The sequence below is a fragment of the Schistocerca cancellata genome, chromosome 1 (genome assembly GCF_023864275.1).
Source record: "Schistocerca cancellata isolate TAMUIC-IGC-003103 chromosome 1, iqSchCanc2.1, whole genome shotgun sequence".
NCBI lineage: Eukaryota > Metazoa > Arthropoda > Insecta > Orthoptera > Acrididae > Schistocerca > Schistocerca cancellata.
The window spans coordinates 475,802,520-475,817,881 of NC_064626.1; the positions used below are offsets into that span (position 1 = coordinate 475,802,520).

The 15,362-nt window shown below is 37.9% G+C and overlaps 1 protein-coding gene across 1 annotated transcript in view; it reads left to right on the top strand.

The window, feature by feature from the left end:
- The window catches only part of LOC126177238 (nucleosomal histone kinase 1), a 236,911-nt gene that overhangs the window by 144,566 nt on the left and 76,983 nt on the right, over positions 1 to 15,362 (top strand). Inside the window, exon 6 of the mRNA XM_049924440.1 lies at positions 90 to 306. Within this exon, the coding sequence (XP_049780397.1) occupies positions 90 to 306 (217 nt within the window). The remainder of the gene's footprint in view (positions 1 to 89; positions 307 to 15,362) is intronic.

Below are 15,362 nucleotides of genomic sequence, written 5' to 3' on the forward strand. Positions count from 1 at the left end.
ATACTGCTTATTCAGTAAGCAAATGTAAATAAATTGTTTGAAATTCATCTTATGCTGCATGTGTGTATGAATGTGTTTTTATTCAACAGGTGGATGTCCTTGAATACATTCATGAAAAATCTTACATCCATGGGGATATCAAGGGTAGTAATATACTGTTAAGTCTGAAGAAAGGCTTGGAAGACCAAGTTTACCTTGTGGATTTTGGTTTAGCAACACGATATTCATCTACAGAATACAAGCTTGATCCCAAGAGAGCTCACAATGGAACCATTGAGTATGAGAGCAGAGATGCCCATGTGGGAGGTATGAAGAAATTCCAAAATATATGTTACTAGTTTTATGTTAAATTGTAACAAACTTCTTTTTTAAAATGTATGTGTTTAGTGTGGTTATTATATAGTTTGCGTATTGTATTATGTCACTATATCAATCCTCATATTATTGTACGCTCTTAATTCCAACTGTTCTTCCAATGATCACAGCATTCCTTGAAGACTTGTTTGAATGGCTTTTAGCTTCCAAGTGCTTTGCTTAGTGTTTCTTCGTTGCTTGATAGTGTGTGCTTTTTGGAACACGCCTATTAGCTGTCAAAATCATGAGAAATTGTTATGTTTCGTACAGCTACAAAAGTAGAGTATATGTGGGCTCACAGACAAGCTACTGTTATACAAATAGCAAATATGTATGTATACAGAGTGACTCATAAATGAGAAAAATATTCCAAGAACTGTGTGTTGCTTTGCACAAATCAAGAACTATTTGGACTTGTTAGCAAAATAAAAAGAAGTTAACCATTTCTCCCACAGATTTATAACACTTGCATCAGTCAGCATTTTGAAGATACAAGAAAATATTCATTGTATTGTAGACAAATTTATTTAATTGGATAAATAAAAAATCTACTCACCAAGAAGTGGCAGAACACACACACAAAAGAATGTTGTAATTGGAAAGCTTTCAGAGCTAGTAGCTCCTCCTTCAGGCAGAAGGGTTGAAGCAGAAGGAAGGAGGGTGAAGGAAAAGGAGTAGAGGTGTCTAAGAAAAGGGGTAGATTTTTGGAAAAGTCGCCTTCTTATGGTCTCGCGGTAGCGTTCTTGCTTCCCGAGCATGGGGTCCCGGGTTCGATTCCCGGCGGGGTCAGGGATTTTTCCTGCCTCGAGATGACTGGGTGTTGTCGTGTCATCTTCATCATCATCATTCATCCCCATTACGGTCGGAGGAAGGCAATGGCAAACCACCTCCACTAGGACCTAGCCTAGTGCGACGGAGCGGGTCTCCTGCATCGTTCCCCTACACTCCGTCACGGAGTATGGGACATCATCATCATCATCATAATCACCCACAACTGCAGGTCAGGGCAGACTTACTGTATGGGTTGAGAAGGAAAGACTGATTGTTGGGGACTGCATGGGACGACATTTGAAAACCTGAGAGCTTAAAGGTGGAAGACAGGATAAATATGAAAGACAGAGATTATTACTAAAACATTGTGCACGAGTTGTGTTGTAGGGCGCAATCAATCATATAACAACTTGTGAATTGCATGATGTTGACGGTGACAGGTGTGCAGACTCATGTCATAAAGTTTGAGCTGTGGATTGAAAGAGTGGCTCATGACTCAAGGAAGAATGCAGTTTTCATCACAGACAAGCTGCACTGTTTTGTCACTCTTTATTCCTGGCTTATGCAGGTGCACTGGAACTTTTAAAAGTTTCTTTCACACTTCTTGATTTCATGAAATTAATTTGCTTTGCCATTTATTGACATGCAGGAAACGTGAGAATTACAGTTTCATGTTTGTACCTGAATGTTTGAGAAGGGTGATGGACAGAATTGGCAGAGAGTGGGGGAGGAAGAGATTGGCGGAAGGAGAGGAGGAGGAGGAGGAGGACAGAGAGAGGGACTTACGAGGATATGGACAGAGAGGGGGACCAAGAGCTGGCTGAAACCTGCAGTAGAAAGCTCTTGAGATATTTAGTGAGTCATGGAATGTATATCGGAAAGACAGATTAGGGGCCATAGGTGGGGGGTGTTCATTGCGGTTGCCAAAAAATATTGTCTCTATTGAGGTGGTTGAAATTGTTTGTGTCAGTGAAGTTGTCTGGTTGTGTAACAGGTGTAGGTGAAACCAAGTTAATTGTTGGGTGTTTTTACAGGTCACTCGATTCCACTGCGACAGTTCTGGAGTCATTAAAGAAAGTCTACAGTCCGTAGTGCATCAATATCCAGTTCATGCAATACTAGTTGGAGGAAACTTTTACCTGAGTATAGATTGGGACATCTAAGGATTTACTGCAGGGAGTAGTCAGTCAGTCAGTCTTGCAAAGTGCTTTTGAAAACAGTTTTCCAAAAACTATCTTAAGAAACTAGTTTGGTAGCCCACACAAACTTAAAATATCTTTCACTTTGGAGCTACAAACAGGCCAGACCTCATCGACAGCGTAGTGCAGAGATAGGGGTTAGTGATCATGATATCATAGTGACTATGATTATGAAAATTAATCAGTCAGTCTAGAAGGCTAGGAGAGAGTTTCTGCTAGAATGAGCAGATAGACTGTTGTTGGCATCTCACTAAGGTAATGAATCTGTTTTCAATTTGGCACTGAAATGAATGCTGATGCAGAGTGAGTGATCCTATCTGCTAAGATATAGTTGAGATCAAAAGCAGAGTATCACTTATGTTATCTTTTCCTGCTGCCTGGTCGTACACTGCGAGCATCGATTATCTTTAGTCTACACCTGTTTTCCTGCTTCTTATTGCCTGTTACTGCTTTTTTAATTAACCTAAAGTTAACATGTTAGATGCATGAGCCCATTGAAGATGAAAATATCACTCAGTTAATTAGACTGAAGAATGGAGATGAAAGTGGCTTCAGTGAAGAACATGCATTAATGTTTGTCCAGGTAGCTTTGGAAAGCACTGGAATCTTAATTCACGTTAAAAGCAGCGGCTTGTAAGCTAATAGATCTATTAGCAGAAAGCATAATGGAGTCCAGCAGCATACAAGGCCGATTCTCACATTCATTTTTAATAGTCATGTACAATTTAGTGTCAGTAATAAATTTCTGTGCTGCAAAAGCTCAAAGTAATAGTACACTGATAGATACCATATTTGTGAAAAACCACATGCCTATCTTGTTGTGGTAAATGGAATTCTGGGTCATGATGCACAGTCAGTCACGTTAGATAACTTAGCTACATGTGTAGACAGTAGCATACCAAATACTTTTCTAATGTGGGAGGGAGACAAGCAAACTAATTCACCTAATGTGAATGAAACATTCATCTTATAGCAAAACGATTAAGCACATGTGTCAATACATAATGTGAAGAGCTGTGTTACTCAGGCAGTGCTGTTTTGTTCTGTAAAGAGAAACAGTTCATCAGTATTGAAAGTCACCAATATGGGCCTTGTTTACTAGATTCTTGAAAATTTATTTGTTCTTCCAATTTTGAAAAAGACAAAGAGCTGCAAAGGAATAATTAATAATAATAATAATATTTATTATTATTACAACAGAAAATCAGCAAAAGCTGTTTTTTTTATCATTAGTCTGAAACTTTCCTTGTGTATTGGACTGCATGATTTATCAGAAGATAACTCTGCAGAGCCCAGAAAAGTTGGCAGATGGAAGTGTTACCAGTGCCAGTGGTTATCAAGTACCCACTAGGATCTTGTGGCCCAGCAGAGTAGTAGTTATTTAATATGTCTTATTTTACTCATCTCAGTTAGATGGGGATTTGGATTCTGTCCACGATAAAGATGCAAAACACAATTATGTTTCATTCACTTCAAAATTTTATTGCATCTTGGGGAGGGGGGGGGGGGGGGGGGGGGGGGGCAAAAATAAGAAGAATAATCACACTAACACTGAAACAAAATCAAACGACTGAAGACACACTGAGCCATGTGGTCACAGTTGTGATCACGATTGTAATCTTTCATGTGTTAATACATTTCTTATTTTGTTGGAAGTGTAATTACAATTACTTTTATCATAATCAAACAGTTTTATAATGGACTCCTTTTGACAATTTAATATTTTCGCCTGACATTTATATTTTCATATTCCTTTAAAACTTTGACCTCAAGCAATGTTCCACTTACCTACTGTTTTTTTTGCACTCAGTTGTGAACAATATTGAAGTTTCATATCTTATTGAACTGGAACGGTATACTGAGAACTAGTGGCAGATAGAAGAGATTCACATTATGTAAACTGGACACTAAATGAGTTTTAAAGGTGGTTAATCTCAATATATTTGCACTGTATCATAGTTGGTGGCTAGTTTGTTTCACAATTCACAGTACATACACGTAAATGGAAGTGCATCTCCTCCCTTGTAATTCCATAAGGGAGGAGAATAACATGACTACTAACTAACATTTTGTTAACAGTATAAGGTAAAGATACATTACTACTCACAGTAAACGTCCACATTGAGTTACAGAGGGCACAACGAAAATGTATGTAACTTCTGACCAAAGCCTTTTCCAGAAAAACACACACACACACACACACACACACACACACACACACACACACACCTTCATTCACATAAGTTAGTACACCTTACACAAACATGACTGCCATCTCCAGCAGCTTGGACTGAAGTGCTGCCGGCGATTGCAGTTGGGTGTGTGAGTTGTGCTTGCTTGTGTCAATGAATGTGTGCCTATTTCTTTACCTGCTGAAGGCTTTGGCCAAAAGCTAATGTGTAAGTGTCTTTTTGTTGTGCCTGCTGCAACTCAAGTTGCCACCTTTAGCATGAGAAGCACTCTTATCTTTTCCTTATATTGTTGGTATTCCAACCTGGAGTTAACATTTACTGTGGCAGAATAAATGATGACAGAATTACTATTGTATTAGTACACATACAATGATTTACGGTATTGTACCAGACTGTGTGTCACTGTCCAGTAAACATAGTTAGCTGATCATCAGTACTTTTAAGGTAAATATTTACTAATTCACCAGAGGTGTCAAGAAACAAAGATATTACACAGTTTCATATTCTTTACGGCACTCTAGTTCCATGTAGTGTATTAAGATGCAGAATTTCACCTTAACCAGCACAGAAATTCAAGCATTAAACTAGCAATATTCATACGTTATAGCGAACTAATGCATAGATATTATTCATATACCAGTCTAAAGTGATCAGAGGCAGAGATGTTAGTGGTATACTACTTGGATGCGGACCGTTAAGTGATTCGACAAATAATTGTTATCTGTACTGCGAACATTCGTATTCAAACTACGTGGTGGTGATACGCAGATGCTTGCAAGTTACCAACTGCGGATGTTGGGTAGGGGTGGCTATATAAGGACAGGCATAAGAAAATCGTGTGAATTCTGAAAGTGCATAATGCTTTGAAATTCTCTTAGGTTAGATACTACTATTTGTGACTGTTTATAAAATTTGTTTCCGGTTAGCAGTTCACAAAAATACATAGAATATTGTTATAACACAGTGTCTGAAATACCCAGTTTTTGAGTATGACATCCATCTTGAAAGAAATACTTCATGATAATAAATTATTCAAAATCTTAATTACAGACAGAATTAAGTAATGACAGGTACTGTCTGATTTAGAAAAAATACAGCAACAAAATTATGTTGTCAGACTTCATATTCTTGCAGTTATTCAAGCATTTGAAATTTGTAGGGTCTGACATTTTGATGTCACTTACTTCATAAGTTAATTACTTTTAGCTAATTGCAAATATGTTCTTGGAAAGTCAGGAATGTCTGCTTTTGAATGATTGGCAACAATATTCCTCTGCTGCTATTACCTTCCCTGTTATATGATGTTGCTGTAACTTCAGTTATCTTTACTGTTTAATTACCAACACTTTCAGCAAAACTAATTGTGTTTTTGTAATCAGGAACATAATTATAAATGACTTAGATATAAGATTGCATGAGATTTTGCATAAACAACAATTTTGTAGATTCCTGTATGTATGTACGTCGTGTTGAATGTGCACCTGTGTTAATGTAGATTGTAAAATTTTGTACTTATCTAGAGCAGGAGCACCCAAACTTTCCCTCTGATGGGACCATTTTTTAGAATCCTTGTACTTTGTTGGAACATCTTGGTTATTTTGAAGGTTACATGAAATTTTTAAAAAATGAGTAAAACTTGTCTTATTTAGTTATTACTTCAATTTTAAATCATTACCAATAACAGAAATCATAATAAAATTGTTAAAAAATAATTAGTATTGTCAAAATGTTGAAAAAGTCATGTTATTAATAGTTTTCCGCAGAACTCACTTTCCGACCTAGAGATTCATTGCCTTGACATCAGCTGAACTTTAAAATAATTTTTTGCATTAATAATTATAAAGTTAATTTTTTCTGTAGTATTAATGCTGTAATTTATGCTAAATTCAAAATTTACTTGACATAAACTATGGCTTACTTCATACTCCCATATTTTTATTGGACGTAATTAGTTGCAGCAGGTCAAAATAAATTAAAATAAAATACACAAATGAACTAGTTTTTTGTTCTAGAATGAAATTTTCACTCTACAGCGGAGTGTGTGCCGATATGAAACTTCCTGGCAGATTAAAACTGTGTGCCTGACCGAGACTCGAACTCGGGACCTTTGCCTTTCCCGGGCAATTGTTCATTCTGAATTACAGATTATTGCCAAAACTGTGAAATGACATTACAGGTCAAAAGAATAAGGATATTGTGTCCTTCATTAAAGATTTACATGTAGTAGTATATTAAAGCTGCCTGAGGCAGTGTTCAAGATCATGTACCCTGTAGGTAATTTAGGACAGGGGTGGGTAGAAGTATTTATGCCTGCACCTCCACCCAGTTGACACACCATTGTGCACAGACCAGAAACACTCAAAGAAATCAGTTATGGTGATTAATGACAAAAATGGAAATTTTGGAGAAAGCTAAAATATATTGATTAGGATGAAGATCACAATGAGCCCAATGCCAATTTTAAATTCTGCATATTTCATAATGAGTTTGCAATTATTTTTAAAATTTTTTCACACATCTGTGTCAAAGTGGGATACTAGATGTAGTGTTGGCAGAAGAGCCAACACCGTGTTGCTAGAGGAGGCCGAAATGCACGCTATAAGCTCACACAGGATGGTGTGAGGTCTGGAACAGTTAAAGGAGTTGAGACTAGTAAATAAAGTACGTAGTTGCTTGAATACTTAACTTTAATCCACAATTGGTGAACATCTCTCGTTACGGTACAGGCTTCACAATAATAATCAAATGCTATGGCGCCTTGCTTGGTCGTAGCAAATGACGTAGCTGAAGGTTATGCTAACTATTGTCTCGGCAAATGAGAGCGTATTTGTCAAAGTAGCGTCGCTAGCAAAGTCTGCTGTACAACTGGGGCGAGTGCTAGTACGACTCACTAGACCTGCCGTGTGGCGGCGCTCGGTCTGCCATCACTGACAGTGGCGACACGCGGGTCCATCGTATACTAGCGGACCGCGGCCGATTTAAAAGCTACCACCTAGCAAGTGTGGTGTCTGGCAGTGACACCACACTAGAGAAAATAGTTTAGTTTTCAAATGGACTGCTCTTCTAATGCAGATTCTTATAGTTTTTTAATCATAAAGTATAACCAGTTGGGATTTTTTTGTAGCTTACCAAAGGCATTTGATTGTGTCAATTGTTCTATTCTGTCAGAGAAATTATGTTCTGTGGGGAACATGGTTCAGCATATATCTGCTTTAGCTCCTATGCAAGAAAGAGGACGCAGAAAGTTACACCTAGTGTTTTCAAGTAATAGAAATAATAACATGACATCATATCCGTGTAGATAAATCGCAATAACATTCCAAAAGATTCAGTAAATTTATCCAATACTGTTCTTGCTCTGTATTAATGATCGACCATTTTATTTGAATCAGGATGCTGAATTAGGATCGTTTGCTGATAATACAAGCATTATTGTCAACTAAAAGAAGCACCACAGAGGGGCTTTAAATTTTGGTTCTGTTAAAGTTATCTATAGTTTTGGACAGGTAGGCTAGCTTTAAACTTCATAAAAAATATCTCGTACAGTTTCGTAATGTCAAAACTACCCAACTTATTATTGTTGTTGTTGTTGTCTTCAGTCCAGAGACTGGTTTGATGCAGCTCTCCATGCTACTCTATCCTGTGAGAGCTTTTTCATTTCCCAGTACCTAGTGCAACCTACATCCTTCTGGATCCGCTTAGTGTATTCATCTCTTGGACTCCCTCTACGATTTTTACCCTCCACGTTACCCTCCAATACTAAATTGGTGATCCCTTGATGCCTCAGAACATGTCCTACCAACCGATCCCTTCTTCTGTTCAAGTGGTGCCACAAATTCCTCTTCTTCCCAATTCTAATCAGTAACTCCTCATTAGTTATGTGATCTACCCATCTAATCTTCAGCATTCTTCTGTAGCACCACATTTTGAAAGCTTCTATTCTCTTCTTGTCCAAACTATTTATCATTCATGTTTCACTTCCATACATGGCTACACTCCATACAAATACTTTCAGAAACGACTTCGTGACACTTAAAACTGTACTCAGTGTTAACAAATTTCGCTTCTTCAGAAACGCTTTCCTTCCCATTGCCAGTCTACATTTTATATCCTCTCTACTTCAACCATCATCAGTTATTTTGCTCCCCAAATAGCAAAGCTCCTTTACTACTTGAAGTGCCTCATTTCCTAATCTTAATTCCCTCAGCATCACCCGACTTAATTCGACTACATTCCATTATCCTCGTTTTGCTTTTGTTGATGTTCATCTTATATCCTTTCAAGATGCTGTCCATTCCGTTCAGCTGCCCTTCAGAGTCCTTTTCTGTCTCTGACAGAATTACAATGTCATCGATGAACCTCAAAGTTTTTATTTCTTCTCCATGGATTTTAATTTCTACTCCAAATTTTTCTTTTGTTTCCTTCACTGCTTGCTCAATATACAGATTGAACAACATCGGAGATAGGCTACAACCCTGTATCACTCCCTTCCCAACCACTGCTTTCCTTTCATGCCTCTTGTAATGGTACTTGAATTACATAACCATTATGGCACCTTAACTCAACCTCTCGATACCAGCAATATTCTACTGTGTTTCTGTAAAGTAGTTAACATATTTCTGAGACAACATTCAGATTCGATTTCATTAATGTATTTACATCGATATGTTTATGTTGCAATGATATTATTCTTATGTGTATTCTTTCTTTTGTCACTATGATCTTTGACATACTTGTAACTCTTGATTTTTTGGGCACGTAAGCGATTAATAGTTAGTTGTTAGAGAGTCGGACCTTGAGAAAGTCAAGTCATGGACGTCATGTTGGAAAGACGCATATTGTAGTCAGCTTATATAATGTGAACTTTAACAGTGAGGAAGATGTTTTCAAGTATGTTTTGTATTGTGAAGTGATGTTTTGTGTGTTACGTGATACTGCAACAAAGCAATAAAAAAGAAGTGTAACTTAAATTGGGAGTGCTGATTACTTTTTTACATCACCATTGTGCTAACTTTCGAAGGTCTAATCTTCAAGAATGGTTTGTGAAACACGTGTATAAAACTTTTGAATATAGCAGAATAAAACCTAGGCCTCTTTGCATCCGAGCTTGGAATCATAACCACCTAGATTTTCGAAGATTGAGCCATGATTTTACAACAAGACCAGCGTGGGAAACACGAAAAGATGAGTGCCTAGTTTATTCATTATTACATGAAATGACTTTATTAACTGTGCTCTAATATCACCTGCCACATTATAACTTTGTTGTTGCCTGAAAATGCAGTATTTAGCAGCATGAGCAACACCACAATCATTATTAAATTTTGATCTTTGTTGTGGTAGGGTTGTTAGACTCTCGACTCGTATATCTGCCATCTGGTTTCTGTACGAATTGTAAATGGCCTTTCACTCCCTGTATTTTACCCCTGCCACCTTCAGAATTTGAAAGAGAGTATTCCAGTCAACATTGTCAAAAGCTTTCTCTAAGTCTACAAATGCTAAAAATGTAGGTTTGCCTTTCCTTAATCTATCTTCTAAGATAATTCGTAGGGTCAGTATTGTCTCATGTTTCCAATATTTGTACGGAATCCAAATTGATCTTCCCCGAGGTCAACTTCCACCAGTTTTTCCATTCATCTGTAAAGAATTCACTTTAGTATTTTGCAGCCGTGACTTACTAAACTGTTAGTTTGGTAACTTTCAAATCTGTCAACACCTGCTTTCTTTGGGATTGGAATTATTATATTTTTCTTGAAGACTGAGGGTTTTTCGCCTGTCTTGTACATCTTGCTCACCAGATGGTAGAGTTTGGTCAGGGCTGGCTCTCCAAAGGCTGTTAGTAGTTCTGATGGAATGTTGTCTACTGCTGGGGCCTTGTTTCGACTTAGGTCTTTCAGTGCTCTGTCGAACTCTTCTTCCTATTACTGTAGTGTAACAACAGAGGGTTGAAAGTTCCAAGTTCTTGGCTGCACATTTTAATGGAAACTTTAAATAGACATATCATGTAAGCAGTAAACCTGCAAAAGCACTGAGGTTGAACTATCGCCATAAGAAATGTGCCAGCCTTGGGGATGTACCGTATTTACTCGAATCTAAGCCGCACTTTTTTTCCGGTTTTTGTAATCCAAAAAACCGCCTGCGGCTTAGAATCGAGTGCAAAGCAAGAGGAAGTTCTGAAAAATGTTGGTAGGTGCCGCCACAGCTAAATTCTGCTGTCGAATATATGTAGCGCTACACAGAGATGCTTTGTAGGCACAAAGATAAATACTGGCGTCAAAACCTCTGCGTCACTAAATAAATTTTAAAAAAAAGGTGGAAGACGAGCTTTTTTTCTCCGCCCCGAGTTTCGACCACTGCGTTTTCATACATTACCCAACGAAGTAAATACAAATTCCGTATTGTTCATCTTCGAATGTAGCAGAATTTCAATATACTATGAAAATCCGACTGGCAAGACTGTTTGGGATGTTTGTCAATATGGCCAACTCTACATTCTGAATTTTTTCCTGCCTGTGAGAAGAGATTGTTGCTAATAGGAACCTGATGAAATGTGAATCACATGCAGTATTCCCGTCACCGTAAGAATAATACGAATATAAACATTTTGCCATGTATTCTTTCGTGTTTGCTGCTATCTCATTTAAATCCTGTCTGCCTAATAAACTATGAAACTAGAGTGACAACAGCAAACGCGGAAGAATATACGTATCGTGTCATGTTTATATTCGTATTATTCTTATGCGTAATAGTGATACAGTCAGAAATGAAGCACGGCAACTGACTAGATTTTTAAATCTAAGATGACTAATTTCTGTGCAGAATTTGATGTACTAAATAAGCGGCCACAAAGATTTTTAAATGGAGAAAAATTTTCGCCTAACTCTCGTTCAGAACATGTTCTATCATACACAATCTATTATTTGGTTCTTGTTGATCATTATCCAAGAAAGCAGCAGTGTAAGTAACAACAAATAGCAGTCGCTTGCCATTGTTTCGCTAATGAGACGATTCCTCTCTCTCTCTCTCTCTCTCTTTTTCTCTCTCCCCCCCCCCCCCCCCCCCCCCATTTTTTTTTTTTTTTTGTAAGCGGCGGAGGCGCGCACAAAAGCAAGCCATGCCGCGAGAGGCGACAGGCTGTAAACACGCACTATCACAATGCGACAAACAATGCATGACACAGTACAGTAATGCATTTTCAGTTTAGAGTGACGTAAACATCTATAACAAAGAAAACGGCACTTATCAGATCAAAGCAAAATAAGCAATCTATTCAAACCAGACGAAGCACGTGAAAAAGGAAGGGTACCTGTATAAATACGGACGGAGCGCCTGACGCATAGCAATGGCTACCTGGTAAAGCTTACCTGCTAAGCTTACGACTCGAACCAAACTACTGTAGCTGTATCGTCATTCGACCTAAATTGTGTCTCATATTACAATGGACCAAATTTGTTTTGATTTGGAGGTGCGGCCTAAAACTTTTCTCTCCCCTTGAATTTTGAGTCTCAAATTTCAGTTGCGGCTTACAGTCGGGAAATTTTTTTTTTTCCTTTATTTCGAATCTCATTTTTCAGGTGCGGCTTAGATTCGAGTGCGGCTTAGATTCGAGTAAATACGGTAGCTATCAGTGAGGTAACTCTTTTCGCATATTTTCATTCAGTGATGTCCTTCAGGATGATAATTGGGAGTAACACTTCACTTAGGAAAAAGTATTTATTGCTCAAAAGAAAGTAAACTACAGTGTATGTGTGTTACGTAGGGAAGAAATTTCTGGCAGGATGTAAATAATTAAGGAGTAAAGGAGACTGTTCATTGAATAGCGGAAGTGTTGAGTTGTTCACATACACAAAGGAGAATAAAAATTTCAATAGCTTTTGGAACAAATCCTTTGACGATCTCTTAAAAAACCCACCTGTGCAGCTACATCGTGCCGGGTGTACACACAATACCTGGACTGCAGATAATCAGGTAGACTAAAGTCAGGGTTTGATGTTTTGTCACGTGGAGAGGATAGCGGAAGAAAAGGCAGGAAGCAGGAGGGGGATTGGGGAAGGGTGGCTGACAGCCTGGAGGAAGGCGGCAGGAATATGGGATAAGAATGCGGGAGAGAGAGAGGCAGCAGCTGAACATGATAGGAATGTGAGGCTTGGGTACTATGAGTTTGTGAATCACAGAAAATTATCCTTGAAACATATCCTTTGTTCCCATAACCCTCCTGGCCTCAAGATCTGCTAACCCACTATCTCCACTTCCTCTGTTCCACAGTTTCTCTTTCCTCTGTTCTGTCACTCCTCCCAGTCCATGGCTCCATGTCATTTTTTTATGTGCCGCACCTCGCCAGCTCCGTTACCTATTCTGTGCACCATATTCCCCTCCCTCCTGCATTCGTATCCTGCATGCCTGCTGCCTGAATTCAGAAAAAAAAGTTCTGTTTTGATTCAGTTTGTTTGTTAAGGATTGTTCAAGGTGATTTTAGGTAGAAAATGTAAGTCTCGTAATTGTTTGAGGAGAACAATATGTAAGCCTTTGTCAAAGATGTGTAATATTTGTCATCATTGTTGTCACTGACAGTGTGTTTGTAATGTGGAGCGGTTGCTGCAAAGTGGAACTTCTGAAGTTTTTGAGTCATGAATGAGTGTGAAACAAAGTACAGGTAAATACTGTGCATGTGTGTATATAACTTGCAAAATGTACAGTATGAAAATGAATTTGCCTTGGATACCATGAGGAAGTGCATTGAATTTGACCGAAAACTTTGCAACTTTTCATTTAGTAAACTCCTCATTACAGGTAATTAAATTTCTGCTATTTGCACCAACAGCATAACATGTAGCTGCACATGGTCCTGGTAATATTTCTTTAACATCTCCATCTGGTGATGAGCCTGCTGTGGCTTGAAAACTTGCTAATGGTACAGTAACTAAATTATATAAAAATTTAAAAAAGCAACTGGTTGCATATAGCATCCAAATAAATTCCCAGTGTACATTTACATCTACATGGCTACTCTGCATATCACACTTAATTAGCTGGCAGAGTATTCATTGAACCACCTTAATACTAATTCTCTATTATTCCACTCTCGAACAGTGTGGAAAGAAAGAACACCTATATATTTCCGTGCGAGCTCTAATTTTCCAAATTTTGTTATGATCATTATTTCTCCCTGTATAGGCTGGCATCAACGTAATACTTTAGGCATTCAGAAAAGGAAGTTAATGATTGAAATTTCATGATAATGTCCTGCCGCAACAAAAAACACCCTTTGTTTTAATGATTTCTGCACCAGATCTTGCATCATGTCCGTCGCACTCTCTCCCCTATTTCTTGATAATACAAAACATGCTGCTCTTCTGTGAACTTGCGCGATGTACCCTGTTAATTCTGTCTGGTTTGAATGCCACGTTTGAAGCAGTAATCCAAAAGGGGATGGACAAGTGTAGTGGAGGCAGTCTCTTTAGTAGATCTGTTGCCTCTTCCAAGTGTTCTGCCAATGAAATGCAGTCTTTGGTTCACCTTCTTCGTAACATTTTCTGTATGTTCTTTCCACTTTAAGTTGTTTGTAATTGTAATTCCTAGGTATTCAGTTGAATTTATGGCCTTAAATTTGATTGGGTTATCGTGCAACCAAAGTTTCGTCAATTGCTGATTTTCACACCATACAGATGTCTTATCTAAATTGTTGTGCAATTAGTTTTCATCTTCTGAAGGCTTTACTAAATGATAAGACAGTATGACCCGCAAAAAAAAAAAAAAAAAAAAAAAAAAAAACTAAAATGTCTGCTGAAATTGTCTCCTAAGTTGTTTCTAAAGATAAAGAACAGCAGTGGTCGTATAACACTATTTTGGTGAACACCAGAAATCACTTATGTTTTACCCAATGACTTTCCATCACTTGCTACGAAATGTGATCTCTTTGACAGGAAACCATGAATCTAGTCACATAATTGAGACGATATTCCATAAGGATGGGATTTGATTACAGGATGCTTCTGAGATACAGTGTCAAAAGCCCTGTGTAAATCTAGAAATATGGAATCAATTTGAAATCCCTTGCCGACAGAACTTAACACTTTGTGTGAGTAAAGAGCTAGTTGTGTTTCACAAGAATTGTTTTCTAAATCCGTATCGACTGTGTGTCAGTAGTCTGTTTTCTTAAAGATAATTCATAATGCTCAAACACAACACATGTTGCAAAATCCTGCTGCATATCGATGTTTATTATATTGGCGTGTAATTTAGTGGATTATTTCTATTGGCTTTCTTGAATATTGGTCTGACCTGCGCAACTTTCCAGTCTCTGGGTATGAATCTTTCATTGAGCAAGCAGTTGTATGTGATAAAAGTATGGAGCTGTTGCATCAGCATACTCTGAAAAGAGCCTAACTGGTATACAGTCTGCACCAGAAGACTTGCGTTTTATTACATGACTTAAGTTACTTCAGTACTCTGAGGATATGTACATCTAAGTTTCCCATGTTGGAAACTGTTCTTAATTCGAATTCTGGAAAATTTACTACTACTTTGGGGAAGGAATTTCAGAAGAATTGTGTTTAGTAATTCTGCTTTTGCAGCACTGTCATCAATAATACTTCCATTACTATCACGCAGAAAAGTCATTGATAGTGTTTTGCCGCTAGTATATATTACGTACAACCAGACTCTCTGGATTTTCTGCCAGGTTTTGAGACCTTTCGAGCTTTTGCAAATGACTGCTGATCTTGGAGATTTTGCATTTGTTTCAGTTTGGCATTCTTTTTTTGAAGTTTCTGCAACTGTGTTCTGGCCTGTTTTGTATACCGTGAGGGATCAGCTCCATTATTTGTTAATTTATTCAGTATGAACA